The sequence below is a fragment of the Phragmites australis genome, chromosome 1 (genome assembly GCF_958298935.1).
Source record: "Phragmites australis chromosome 1, lpPhrAust1.1, whole genome shotgun sequence".
Lineage (NCBI taxonomy): Eukaryota > Viridiplantae > Streptophyta > Magnoliopsida > Poales > Poaceae > Phragmites > Phragmites australis.
Genome location: NC_084921.1, coordinates 55,746,497 through 55,759,305, shown reverse-complemented (window position 1 = coordinate 55,759,305; position 12,809 = coordinate 55,746,497). Strand labels below are relative to the sequence as shown.

General features: G+C 46.2%; 3 protein-coding genes across 3 annotated transcripts; 2 read left to right on the top strand and 1 right to left on the bottom strand.

Moving 5' to 3' along the window:
• Positions 1–712: 712 nt before the first annotated feature.
• Positions 713–4,344, top strand: LOC133929273 (actin-7-like). Its single transcript, XM_062375971.1, has 5 exons — positions 713–837; positions 2,335–2,410; positions 2,496–2,889; positions 3,175–3,788; positions 3,925–4,344. The coding sequence occupies exons 2-5, from the start codon at positions 2,351–2,353 to the stop codon at positions 3,988–3,990; spliced, it is 1,134 nt and encodes a 377-aa protein (XP_062231955.1). The 5' UTR covers positions 713–837; positions 2,335–2,350; the 3' UTR covers positions 3,991–4,344.
• Positions 4,345–5,440: 1,096 nt separating this feature from the next.
• LOC133886483 (VAMP-like protein YKT61) lies at positions 5,441–6,013 on the top strand (the record flags this gene model as incomplete). Its single annotated transcript, XM_062326174.1, has 2 exons — positions 5,441–5,624; positions 5,745–6,013. Coding segments are annotated over 2 exons (453 nt in total), but the record flags the coding sequence as incomplete, so codon positions are not given.
• Positions 6,014–11,502: 5,489 nt separating this feature from the next.
• LOC133891138 (uncharacterized) lies at positions 11,503–12,336 on the bottom strand. Its single transcript, XM_062331865.1, has 2 exons — positions 11,826–12,336; positions 11,503–11,720 (listed from the first exon to the last, which is right to left on the bottom strand). Exons 1-2 carry the CDS (start codon positions 12,237–12,239, stop codon positions 11,631–11,633), a joined length of 504 nt encoding a protein of 167 aa, XP_062187849.1. The 5' UTR covers positions 12,240–12,336; the 3' UTR covers positions 11,503–11,630.
• Between the last annotated feature and the right edge of the window lie 473 nt (positions 12,337–12,809).

The following is a 12,809-nucleotide window of genomic DNA, read 5'->3' as shown; positions in this document are numbered from 1 at the left end:
GTGCTGGGAGTGCAAGCCTAGCAAACGCGTCTTCAAGTGATCATCATGGCTTTCAGGAATTGGGGATTCTGGTACTCCATTGTCTATCCCTACGAAAACTTCAATCCGAGTGTCTGTTAATGTATCTATCATGAAAACTTGCACAATGTATTGCAATCATGCTGTAAAGTTTTTCTATTTCATAAAGTTAAAATGCTAACAATAATTTTCTAGAAAAGATTATTTTCTAAGAGAACACCTGGAAAAGCAATTGCTAAATTATTAGGAAGGCCTAGAAAGCTAGGTAAAAGAATTTCCTAGTCTATACTCCTATCAAATATACGAGTTATGATACATTTGAACGATATCTACCGTTCACCTAAGTTAATCAAATGATCACATTATAAACTTAAACCCCATTACTTCTTTCAAAAATATTTTCAATCTCCCCGTCCACGAATCAAGAGATTAATCGTATCATTACTCACATGATTAATTACATTATTTATCTTCCATACCAAGACATATATTATTTGCCTTTCATTATTTGTCTTCCATATTATTTGCAAATCATACCTTCACAGCTGAATTTCTTCTAAATTAATTTCACGTGTAGAAAACATGTGTGCAATTGACAGTAGAAAGAAATGCAAGTGGCCGACCGGTTCTGGCTGTCCTTGTTTGTGCGCTAAGCAGACCGGACCGGACCGGACCGGGACCGAGAGCCACAAATATAGGGCCGCCTCCACCCTCCAAGCTTCAGGGCCTCCAACTACTCAACTCCCCTCCGAAGCTTCCGCGGCCGCAGCCCACCCGCGCCTCCCCTCGCCGTCGCGCTTCCTCTCGACTCCGGTCGCGGTAACCCTCTCCTCTCCCTCTCCCTCTCTCTCTCACGCGATCGAGCTGCTCTGGTCTAGATCTCTCTGTGTACTAGTTCCTACTCCAGCATTTGGGCTGGGTACTCTTTGGGTGTTTGCCAGCCCGATCTGAGTGACCTGGCTCGAGATCTGCGGTGGAGTCGTGCGTTCTAGTCGCATCTCGTGGGTCCTCGCGCCAGATCCGGGGCAGCGAGCGTGGGATCCGCTAGTGGATTGGATTATCGCCTTTTGCTCGTAGTTGTTCGTCTGATGTATATGCTTGATGAACTCGTGTGTGTGTGTGTGGGGGGGGGGGGGTCATGGTAGCTTCGCTGTTGCTGATCTGTAGTATCTCTGCGTGTCGATGCATCTGATGTGTGCAGATTTGTTCTCGCATGTGTTTTTGCCGGGCTGTCATGGGAGATCGTGTTGGCCAGGGTAGTGGATTGGTGTTCCTGAATCTGCTGAAATTGTTAGCTTTCAACGTTTGAGTTCGTGTCAGTGGGAGAGGTTGAGATTGGTTTGGTCATTGTACGGAGTGAATTTCCTCCCTACTGGGTTTTTCGTCGACCTGTAGAAATGACTTTGAAGGTATCGGCTTCATCTGTTCTGAACTAACAAGTCCAAATAGTTATGTAGTATGGCTCTATCAAAGTAGCTATTAGTTAAACTGGTGTGATCTGTCAGAGTCTGGAATTCGTGTGTAGTTCGCTGGGAGTGTTGAAGAGCAATTCCTTAAGCGTATGTGTGTTTTATGATGTTTCATCGCGATGAGTAGCTGTAGAGTACTACCAAACTTAATGCTGCAGGTTGACTGATGCTTGTCAATATTATGAGTCGTGACTATGAATCTGCTGGGTGATTGACTGACCATGGGGTCAATTAGCATAATCCTTGTTTTTGTAGATTTTGCACCTTCAATTTGGCTGGTGGGTGCCTAATGTTAGTCAGACTAGTTCAGCATGTGAATTTACTCAATTTAGGTATCTCTGCAGGACAAATTTTAGAGGAAAAGAATGTTGGACAGTACTCATCCATTTTCTTGTAGAATGGGTCCAATGTGGGCCATCATTCATAAGTAAAAAAGGGGTTACTAACAAGTACATGTACACTAGTTTTTGTAAGCAATGCAAGTTTTCTCCTATCTTGTTTAGTTGTAGAAGTGTTTGGTTATGATACTTTAGGTATTCAAATATATGTTGGAAACTGCAGTCAACAAGTGAACCTTGGGTGATGGTAGTGGATTTCGTCGACATCATATCAGTCACAATATTCTTACACTACTTCCTAATCGGTGAAATGGATCTCACTTTAGCCTGAAAGTAATCTCTGTACATATTTTGCTGTTGACGCATGACATCAATCTAGTAATTTCTGTTGATATGCCATCAAATCCCATGTTTACTAATGCCTATGGATTCCCTCTGCACAGCATGATAACTATCTAGCAAGGTATCTTCATTGTTAACTGATACCCTTTGTATTCTACCTCTTGCAGAGTAAATTTGTAGGAAATGGCTGACGGTGAGGATATCCAGCCTCTTGTCTGTGACAATGGAACTGGAATGGTCAAGGTCAGGAGTTGCATCCGTTAACCAGGGTTACATCTGTCATCACCCATTGCAACTATATCAATTTGAATTGTATTTAATTTGGCAGGCTGGGTTTGCTGGTGATGATGCACCAAGGGCTGTTTTCCCTAGCATTGTTGGTCGTCCTCGCCACACTGGTGTCATGGTAGGGATGGGGCAGAAGGATGCATATGTCGGTGACGAGGCACAGTCCAAGAGAGGTATTCTCACATTGAAGTACCCAATCGAGCATGGTATTGTGAGCAATTGGGATGATATGGAGAAGATCTGGCATCACACATTCTATAATGAGCTTCGTGTTGCACCTGAGGAGCACCCTGTGTTGCTCACTGAAGCTCCTTTGAACCCCAAAGCCAACAGGGAGAAAATGACGCAGATTATGTTTGAGACCTTTAATGTCCCTGCCATGTACGTTGCTATTCAAGCTGTGCTTTCACTCTATGCTAGTGGCCGTACAACAGGTATAAAATATTTCATTTTAACTTATCATTTTCTTACCAGTTCAGCAATAATTGCTCACTAATGTAATCTTTTGATTCAGTTGTGCCATACCTCACCAAACTAACAGATACATTTAAACGTGGATGATTATCAAAATACTTGTTTATATCCAATTTATCATTCCATATTTATATAATTAGGGTATTCTATATCTTGGTTCGGACCCAGTAGAATTAAGGAGATGAAATGGTGATTGCACAGCTAGTGAATCAATGATCAATTCTAATGCTGTTCATAACTGACAGGTATTGTTCTTGACTCTGGTGATGGTGTGAGCCACACTGTGCCCATTTATGAAGGATATGCACTTCCACATGCTATCCTTCGTCTGGATCTTGCTGGTCGTGACCTCACGGATTCTCTCATGAAGATCCTCACTGAGAGAGGTTACTCATTCACAACCTCTGCTGAGCGGGAAATTGTGAGGGACATCAAGGAAAAGCTTGCATATGTGGCACTTGATTATGAGCAAGAGCTGGAAACTGCTAAGAACAGCTCTTCAGTTGAGAAGAGCTATGAGCTGCCTGATGGCCAAGTGATTACGATTGGCGCAGAGAGGTTTAGGTGCCCTGAGGTCCTTTTCCAGCCATCCATGATTGGTATGGAATCTCCTGGAATCCACGAGACTACCTACAATTCCATCATGAAGTGTGACGTGGATATCAGGAAGGACCTGTATGGCAACATTGTGCTCAGTGGAGGTTCAACAATGTTCCCAGGCATTGCTGACCGTATGAGCAAGGAGATCACTGCCCTTGCTCCGAGTAGCATGAAAATAAAGGTTGTTGCTCCACCCGAGCGCAAGTACAGTGTTTGGATCGGAGGGTCTATCCTAGCTTCTCTCAGCACTTTCCAACAGGTACCACTCGCTCCATTTCAGTTTATAGCAAGCACATTTGTTGAGTTCAATTCAGAACTGATCAGACATCAAGTCCTCTTTGCTTGTTACGCCAGTTCTTGTCATCTGATTTTCTTCCTATTGTTTGGTAAAACAGATGTGGATATCGAAGGACGAGTACGACGAGTCTGGCCCAGCAATTGTTCACAGGAAGTGCTTCTAAGTTTCACTGCCCTTTTCGTGTAGTCCTCCTATGTGTGGGTTTTTTCATGGAGGGAGGGAGAGATATTGCAGGCTATGTTTGTGTTCTGCAGACGGTCCTTATTTTGGCCACTTGTATCTGTGGTTGCTCCAGCTATCCGCCGCTACATTTGTACTATTTTGTTGGTTGCCTGTGACCATGTGATGTGGAACTTGGTTGGCTTGATCGGTTGTAACTGTAATAGCTTATAGCTCTTTTAAACTGTTTTGAGGGTAGAGAGTTATGTGGATTTTTTAGTTTTTTCTTCTTGTGTGCCTGTGTTGCCTTGGGCTGTCGATCTGTTGAAATCTATGGGGTTTATTTTCCCCTTGCAGCTTTCTTGATCTTACCGTTAGACTATCTCCAACCATATTCTTTTCATTTCGTTCCCTTCCTGATTTTCTTTTTCGTTCTTATTCCCTTTATTTCCTCTCATCTTCAATAGCTTCCTTTCGAGGGGAATCGCGAAGGGAACGGAGAGAGAATTTCGTTCTGAAGGGAATGACTCTGGGAATCCTGTCGTGAAGGGAATCGTGAAGGGAAATCGTTGGGAGCGCTGAAGGGAACGGAAATCCCTTCACGACGGGAATCTGCCCGTGAAGGGATTCGCTTGGGCTTGGTCTTAGTTAGACCATCTTTAACTATATTCCATTCATTTCGTTCTCTTCCCGATTCCCTTTCCCGTTTTCATTCCCTTTATTTTCTCTCATCTCCAACAGCTTCCCCTCGAGGGGAATCGCGAAGGGAATGGAGAGAGAATCCCGTCCTGAAGGGAATGACCCTGGGAATCCCGTCGTGATGGGAACCGTGAAGGGAAACCGTTGGAGCGCTGAAGGGAACGAAAATCCCGTCGTGAAGGGATTTTGGTCCCTGAAGGGAAACCGTTGGAGATGGTCTTACCACCCAAAAGCATGAGAAAATGTCAGTGTTAACTGTAGTGAGGGTCATGAAATGCTTCATCAGTTTTTCGCAAGCATAATGAATAAATGGTAAATCCGTTTGTCTTGAGATGAGAGAGCTTCCGTGATGCTTGCCAATAGGATGCAAGTAGTGTATTTTTTAAAGTCATTAGGTCGATTTAAAATAAAAAATAAACTAAGTAGTAATTAGAACTATTTATTTATTAGGTATTCATTTGCATCCCTACCTGCTGAGTTACCATGCTCGCTTTGGCAGACGGGTGAATGTATAGCTGCAGACAAGGCTGATGGCTCGTGGATTCCTCGCATTTCAGGCCATAAAAGTCTGTTTTTCAAATGGAATCAGTATGCAATTTTGTGTCGAATGGCTAAACATGCATGGAAACGTGCATAAAGTGAGGTGATTTGTCGCTACAAATATTAGAATTTCAGAAATTATCGCTCACTAACATACAGTCTATGTTAACGAGGCAATCAAACGTGCAGATTTTTTTTAAAATTTCCCATCCCAATCCCATCCCACCTCCCGGCCGGATTCGCCGTCGTCCGGAGGAGGCGAGCAGCAGCCGGTGGTGCTAGCCAACGCGTCCGACGTCAGCCACTTGGGCTACTTCCAGCGCCCCGCCGCCCGCGAGTTCATCCTCTTCGTCGCCCTCCGCACCCCCGCCGGACGACGCCAATCAGTCCAGCACGAAGGCATGTGATTACTATCTAATCTACCCCAGTTGGCACCCTCCTCCCTCCTCTCCCTAGTCTATCCCTCCGTCCCAACCCTAGCAATTGCTAACCCGACCTTGATTTAACTCTGCACTGCAGAGTACAAGGTGCATTGCTACAACCAGAATGGCCTCTGCGCCATCGCCTTCACCGACGATCATTACCCCGTCAGGAGCGCCTTCTCCCTCCTCAGCATGGTACCTCTTCTCTACTCCTCCCCCCTCCTATCCTGCGAATTCCCTATTACCCGATTACTTTCAATCCAATTAAAAAAAAAATCAAAAAAAATAGTGCTTCTGGTTTTGCCTGCTTATCTGATGAGCAATGAACCTAGACTGCTTCAAATTGCCATGTTTGCGCCAATTTAGTCCCTTATCAGGATGGGCACATCTATATTTCTTGAATTAATCAAAATAGGCACCAATTTGCTTTCCTCTGTCATATTACTTTTCCCACCTTATGCTGTTCGTGATCATGCTTTTCGTTGTAATGTCACTCCTTTGCAGTGGATTTTGCTGGAGACTAGATGCTTGTAACAATGATTGCGATCGTGCATGTTCTCATTTGTCATTGTGATATGTAAGATGATGTGTCGTATCACAAAAGTTATTCTTTTCTTAGCTTGCGTTGAGGCGAAACTAAGTCGTGAAGGCGCCGCGGTCGTCCGATGAATGGAGAAGAAGATGAACAAAATACCCTCAGTGGTAGGTAGGAGTGTACTACAAGAGGAGTATTTTGTGAAAAAACTAGGAAACTTAGGGGTCAAGTTTACTAGACCTATAAATAGAAAGGTAGGGTTAGAGAGAGCTTTGAACTAGCCACTTGAGCCCCCTTGTACCACCTATTTGAGAGCCTTAGAGCTAGAGTTTTAGAGGATGAGTGTTTAGCCTATGTAATATGTGAGAATTTTGAGAGATAAATCTTTGTAATCTGTCTAAAATAGGATTGACCTTTTTGAATAATGAAGTTTATGTTTTTGCATATGCTTGAATTCCCCTCCTTCTAGTTTTCTTCTATTGGTTTCCTTGCAAGTTATTCAGTTTTCGGTTTTGATTTTCATTTTGTTTTTTGGGTTGAAATTTCAGTACATTGTGAGGTCATTCTTCTTGTTGCTAGAGGCATAAAAACTCACATACGAGTGTATACTCATGAGTCTTGAGTACCCTTGCCTCTAGATCATCAACTTGAAGAGATTCCTTGCCCGGTGATCTTTTCTTTGAGCTGCAGTTTTTCACTTTTGCAGGATTTTTTTTTTCTTGATGCTAGTGGTTTAAACACTCATATACTCATGTATTTGAGCGGATCTTGAGTCCCCTTGCCACTAGCCACTAGACTATCACCTTGGAGGATAACCTTGTCCGGTGTCCATCTTCTCTAGTTTTTTTGAAAGTTGCGAGTTCTTGTGCACAAAGACATATGAAATGGTCTTGAATGTAACTTATGGTTCATATTCCATCTGTGGAGTTATGTTACCATGGAACTAGACTTCTTGCTTTGTCTCTCTGATTCTTTTACTTCTACTTGAGCGTTTTGAGGTGCGTTGAGTGAGAAATAGGAAAAAATCATCTATTTCGAAAGAAATTTATCGAGACGCATATTCACTCTCTCTCTCTAATCGTCATGCTCGATCCTACACTTTCCAATTTTCACATGTGCTGAAAGAGTACCAGAAGACTTTTGGAGAGTCATGGAGGACTGCCAAAGCTGATGCGACCCAGCCTTGGCAATATTTGAATGATGCCCTAACAAAATATCAGGTTTGGTTTATTTGCTCTCATATATTACGTTTTTCCATCAGTGTTTAGGGGAATGTAGTTTTGGAAGATATAAACACATATCTATGCAGTCCGACCTAGTTCCTTACATTTCTTAGTTTACACATCATTTACTCGACAGTAAATACTGCACTAGGCTCTGCCTCCAGCCCATACACATCACTTGCCATGCTCATGGTTATGAACTTAAAAACTTAAATCGTGGTATGCAATATAGCTTACCCATGGACAGGATTTGGAATTGATTCTTGTATGCAACGAAACGGTTGTCATACCTTCAACCTATTACTCAGGCATTTCTCCAAATTTAGAAATTCATGCATAAACTATTTTTTCTGGTTGAGTAGTGAGTACACATTGTTTCACTAACTAACTGAAGCTTCTTGTGTTAATTTTTTTTTTGTCTCCAATTCTGTTCTTTACAGGATCCTGCTGACGCTGACAAGTTGTTGAAAATTCAGAGGGACTTGGATGAAACCAAGATTATTCTTGTAAGTAATGTTATATTAGCTAACCCCTCAGAAACAGAACTAAATAGCTTGTCAAATCTCTATATGGACTTCTTTCCGTGTACACCATACACAAGTTCATATATGTTGGGCTAGGGTAAAAAGACATCGGGGGAAAGTTTTACACTGCTAAAATTCGGAGCAAAGGGGCGGGATGTTAAAACACACTGAAACTGGTGGTGGAATGAGTTTAGAACGTCATTCCCATCTTCTTTGTCTCTTTCTTTATAATTTACCATCGTCCATAAGAACGATGTTGGCAGAAGAAGCAGATCTTCCACGAATAAGTGCGGCGAGAGCCTCCTCTAGAGAGGAGATTCAAGCTTGGAGAAGAAGTGGAGACTAAGGAAAACCGATGTGTTTATCACCAAGAGATCCGTCCCTGGCCTGATGGCTATGAGTCTGTATTTATAGTGTCATTCGAGGTGTAAGTATACAAGTATGTCCTCACAGAGATAGTGATGTAAGTTACCGTCATACTATAGGGACTTAGGGCTAGTCGAATTACACAGTCTGGGTTCAGACATGATATATTTACCCCTAACTAGAAGATATTATCTACTATGGCAAATACATTGGTGTAGACGACCCAGAGGGTGCGATACTCGGCTAGTCGTCAATTGCGGCACGGTGCCGCACTGTCCCGAATGTCAAGATGACCTCCACTTGCATTGGGATGTCAGGATGGCCACCACTTGCACCGGCATTAAATACCGATCACTTCCTTGCAGGCAGAGGACGACTTTGTGGGCCCCCTCTGGCTAATTTTGGCTTGCCTGGGTTTCGGAGGATTGAGGCTCCGGGGGCTTGGGCTCCGGGAGACTGGGGCTCTGGAGAGCTCCGGAGCCTAGAGACCCGAGAGGCTCTCGGGGACCCGAGATTTATAGGCATAGGCTGATGGTGCCAGGGGCGTCGGGGGTCATTAAAGACGGCCCCGAACAATCCCTTTCGGAGATCAGCAACTTCCCCTGTCTCGAGAAGCAGCGGCCAGAGGGGTTCACGATCTTCGGAAGCCGGGCTTCTGGCTGAGGATCCGGAGCCCAAGGGATCTGGAGGAGCTCTCGATAGCGATCCTTTAGTAATATCCATAGGCTGGGGTATTAACCCCCAACAATACCCCCTCATCCACTGGCCCCAAGGTATGAAGGGATGAGCGGATGCAGAAGGAACTAGCTCCAACCCAGTATCATAGTCGATATATCTTAATATAGCTTCTTACCATTGAGGAGCCTCTCAGCGGTGACCATGAGCGATGATGGCAAAGCTTGATGGCGACAACGTAATCTGGAGGAAACTGCGTGGTTGACGGGTACGCTGAGGGAGGGAATCCATGACTCCCTCAGCGGTTTACCGCGATAAGGCCTGACGGAGTCAATGCGCTCCGGGGCTTATGCGGAGTAAGCCCCTCAGCTCCCTTGATGGTGAGTCCTTTGGCCGCTTGCACCGTCATGGTGGAGGTTGCGTGTGGTAGCGAGGTATTCTCCTCGTTTTTTTGGCCCGAGTAATGGATGACGTGCGGTAATGGCAGTGCGTCTGACGGGGTAATGCGTAGGTTCGCCTAGGGTCCTGTGCCCACGACCCTCGCATGCGTCGAAAGAGGCCCGAGTCATAAATGTGACGAGACGTGCGAGCAAAAAACCAGGGAGCCACCGCAAGACATCGCCACGTGGACGCGGACCGACCCGGGCGTGGCCACGGGCCCCCTAGGGGAGTAATTGGGAGTGTCGTGGAACGACGCCCGTGACGATTCCGTTTTCCTCCCCTGGCGCGCGCAAGCAATTGGCCCGGCTATAAAAGCTGGGGGTTCACCTAGTTGATCCTTCATCGTTGTGTAAGGGAGCACCTCTTCTTGGCTTGAGTATGACATCCTCTTTCTCCTCATCGTCGGAGATGACAATGGTTTCGACTGGCTCGTCGCTTCCGGCGCCAGCGCTGGTTCCGTCTGCTGTGGTGCCTCCGGGGTCGAGCGGTCCTGCGGGCATGCTTGCAAGGTTGGAGCCAGTGGCCATCGTGCTTCCATCTTTGCAGAGGGAGCCGCCCCCCGCTGCTTTGTCTCGATCTCCAGTCCGACCGGCCGCTCCAGCCGAGATTATCGATATCTCTGATGATGAAGGGGAGGTCGACTGGGATCTCCTGGAGAAGATCAATGAAGCGGAGAAGGTGGAAGCGGAGAAGGAGGCGTCCCAGGCGGGGGAGAAAGAGGCCAAAGAGGAGGGAAAGAAGGCCGCAGATGGGTTCTCTTCATCCTTGTCCCCGTCCTCGTCCTCTGACGGCTCGGGGGCGGGCTATTGCATTAGCTTCCGCAGCGGTAGGCCGCAGATGAAGCACATACACCGCTTCATGCGCCGCTGCTAGAGCTTGTGGTTTCCTTGATAGTTACCTTGTATTCTTTCTCCCCCTAGTTTGCTCTCTCAGAGTTTGATTCTTTATTTGTCACCTGTTTGTCGATGCTTCTTTTGTAAGCGTCTTTTGAATGTACAAGTTTTTAAGAAGATAACTAAATCCTTGGACCCGCTCATTGTTTTTCCTTTGATCGAAATGTATGGCGATCCTCCGAACGTGTAGCCTTTCGTGTTTTTGTGTGCACCTAAGCCTCCACGCCTCACCCTTCCTGACTCCCCCTCCCCCGCACGCTGCGGTTTTCTGACGACCGGAAGGTGTGATGGCAGGTATGACTGTAGGGTACTAGGTGCAATTGGAGCAATGAAGCCTCTCACAAGTTTAGGCCTAAACACGACCACGGCAGGTGCTATCGAGATGCGGAGGGTTTGGATCCCGACACCTTTGGCGGAGGATATGGACCTTGTCGTTCCCGGCGGCGGAGTGTGCAACCGCTTGTGGGGGCATGAGACGAGTTCTTTGATGGAGGCGAGGTAGTCTCGGAGCCTAGTGGCGGTGGACGGAGGCGAAGCCTATGATTAAGGCTGAGGGAGGCAGTTTACGACCCCCTCAGCCCTAGCTGCCGCTAGGTTACAGCATGATATGAATATTCTTTTGTTCGATGTTGGTACAGACTACTTTCCAGATTTGTTCCGAATTTCTGACTCAAAGCAATTTATTTGGAGCTGGGCGGCAATTGCAGCAAGGGAGGCAGTTTGAAATCTTAAAATCATATGTATAAATTTATCTTGAGAAAAATCTTTCATAATATCATAAATTCAATGAATTTTATAAATATATTCTAATAAAAAAAACATTGATGAAAACTATACAATAAAGATTATATCTTATTTAAAATAACATGTATTTATAACCGAAACAAGTAATAAACAAGTTGCATTTTCTTTCGAAGTAACATAAACGTGTCCAAGTTGTTATTGTGACGGGATCTGTGTTTGCCTTTGGTGTTAAAGCTATTCGGTGATTAGTCTCATCCGTTTATTTCCTTGGAAGATGGTTGCCCCTCGATTTTTTATATTTATTTTAACCTTTTTATTTCAATATTTTAATGTTATATTTCCATTAAATAACCCCTTTGGTCGGGCGAGTTTCTGCTTATCACGCGACCTAGGGTGGTTTCGTAGCATCGTCAGGGTTGAAATTCGCGACGATTTGAATAAAATTTTAGCAGGGGATACTAGTAATTAACAAAGGCAAAGTGAAATATGGCGCTCTCAAATTTACAGGAAGGTGAAAGCTAATATGACGCTCTCGAATTATGTCACCAGCTCACAGTAGCTTAGGTGAAGGAATTACAACATTTAGCTCGTCGACAAGAAGAAGATGGCGAAGAAAGCCACAATCCCAATCATGGCGACCTGAGCTCGAACGGACGCTGCGAACCCCACCACCTGCATCAAAGCGAAAGGGAGCATGAGCGTCAGAGATCGCACAGTAGAGAGAGATCACATCAGCAAAGGGAAATCGTGGTCCAGCACAGACAGATCGCACAGTACCTTGCTGCCGGTGCCGTCCCCTGTGTCGACGAGCGGGAGCACGGTGGCGGTGTCCGTCATGCCGGTGGGCAGCGGCACCGTCGGGTTGCTGCCGATGAACGGGTACCCCTCGCCGCCGCCCGGCCCCACCGGGGGCGCCGCGAAGCCGAACGTCGGCTGGAGCGGGAGGCCGAAGTGCGGGGCGGCCTGCTCGGGGGCGCGGCTCGGCGGCAAGTCGGCCCCGGCGGTGGGCGGTGGAGCGGACAGCGGTGGGAGGCCGGCGTGGTGGTGCGCCGGGATGGTGCCAAGTGAAGAGCCCTTGCTGCTGACGCCGTCGTGCCGCCCGGAACTCGGATGCCACTGCGAGACAGGTTTTTTTTTGCAGTTGAGTGACAAGTGCAAAAAAAAAAAGAGAGAGAACTTTGGTTGGGACATTCTCTAGTTGCAATGCGAAAGAATTGGCAATGCAGAGCAGGAGTGAGCTTCGCTTCTTCCCTTAAATAGAACAACACTAGGAAGAAGGACCGGTTCCTATGAGTTCAGTGCAAGGAACTCATGTGCTTGGGCATTTCAGCAAGTGAAGAAGAAAAGCTTGAGGCGTCTGGAGGCCAAGACATCAACACCCTCGAGAGTGAAGGCTAAAGAAGAGGAGGAGGACTTCTAACAACAAACTGCATCCCCATTTCGACAAAGAGAAGACGAGCCAAAGTTACCGTCGAATCCGCCGCCGCTCCGGACGGCAAGCACGCCATGACCCCGGCGCACATAATGCACAGCACAGTAAAGCCGCCGTGCCGCTTCTCCACCTTCATCTCCGGCAGCTGCTCGTCTTCCTCTTCCCCCTTTTTGTACTAGGAGAGGTAATGATATGCTACAGTCAGTGTCTACAGAGAGAGGACCGCAGCTACAGTCCTACCGCAGTGAGCCCCAAAACCGAAAGCAAAAGCTCTCTCTGTTTCTGTGGCCTGCTGCGGTAACGAGGCATTGGAATCTCTCCATGCTTTG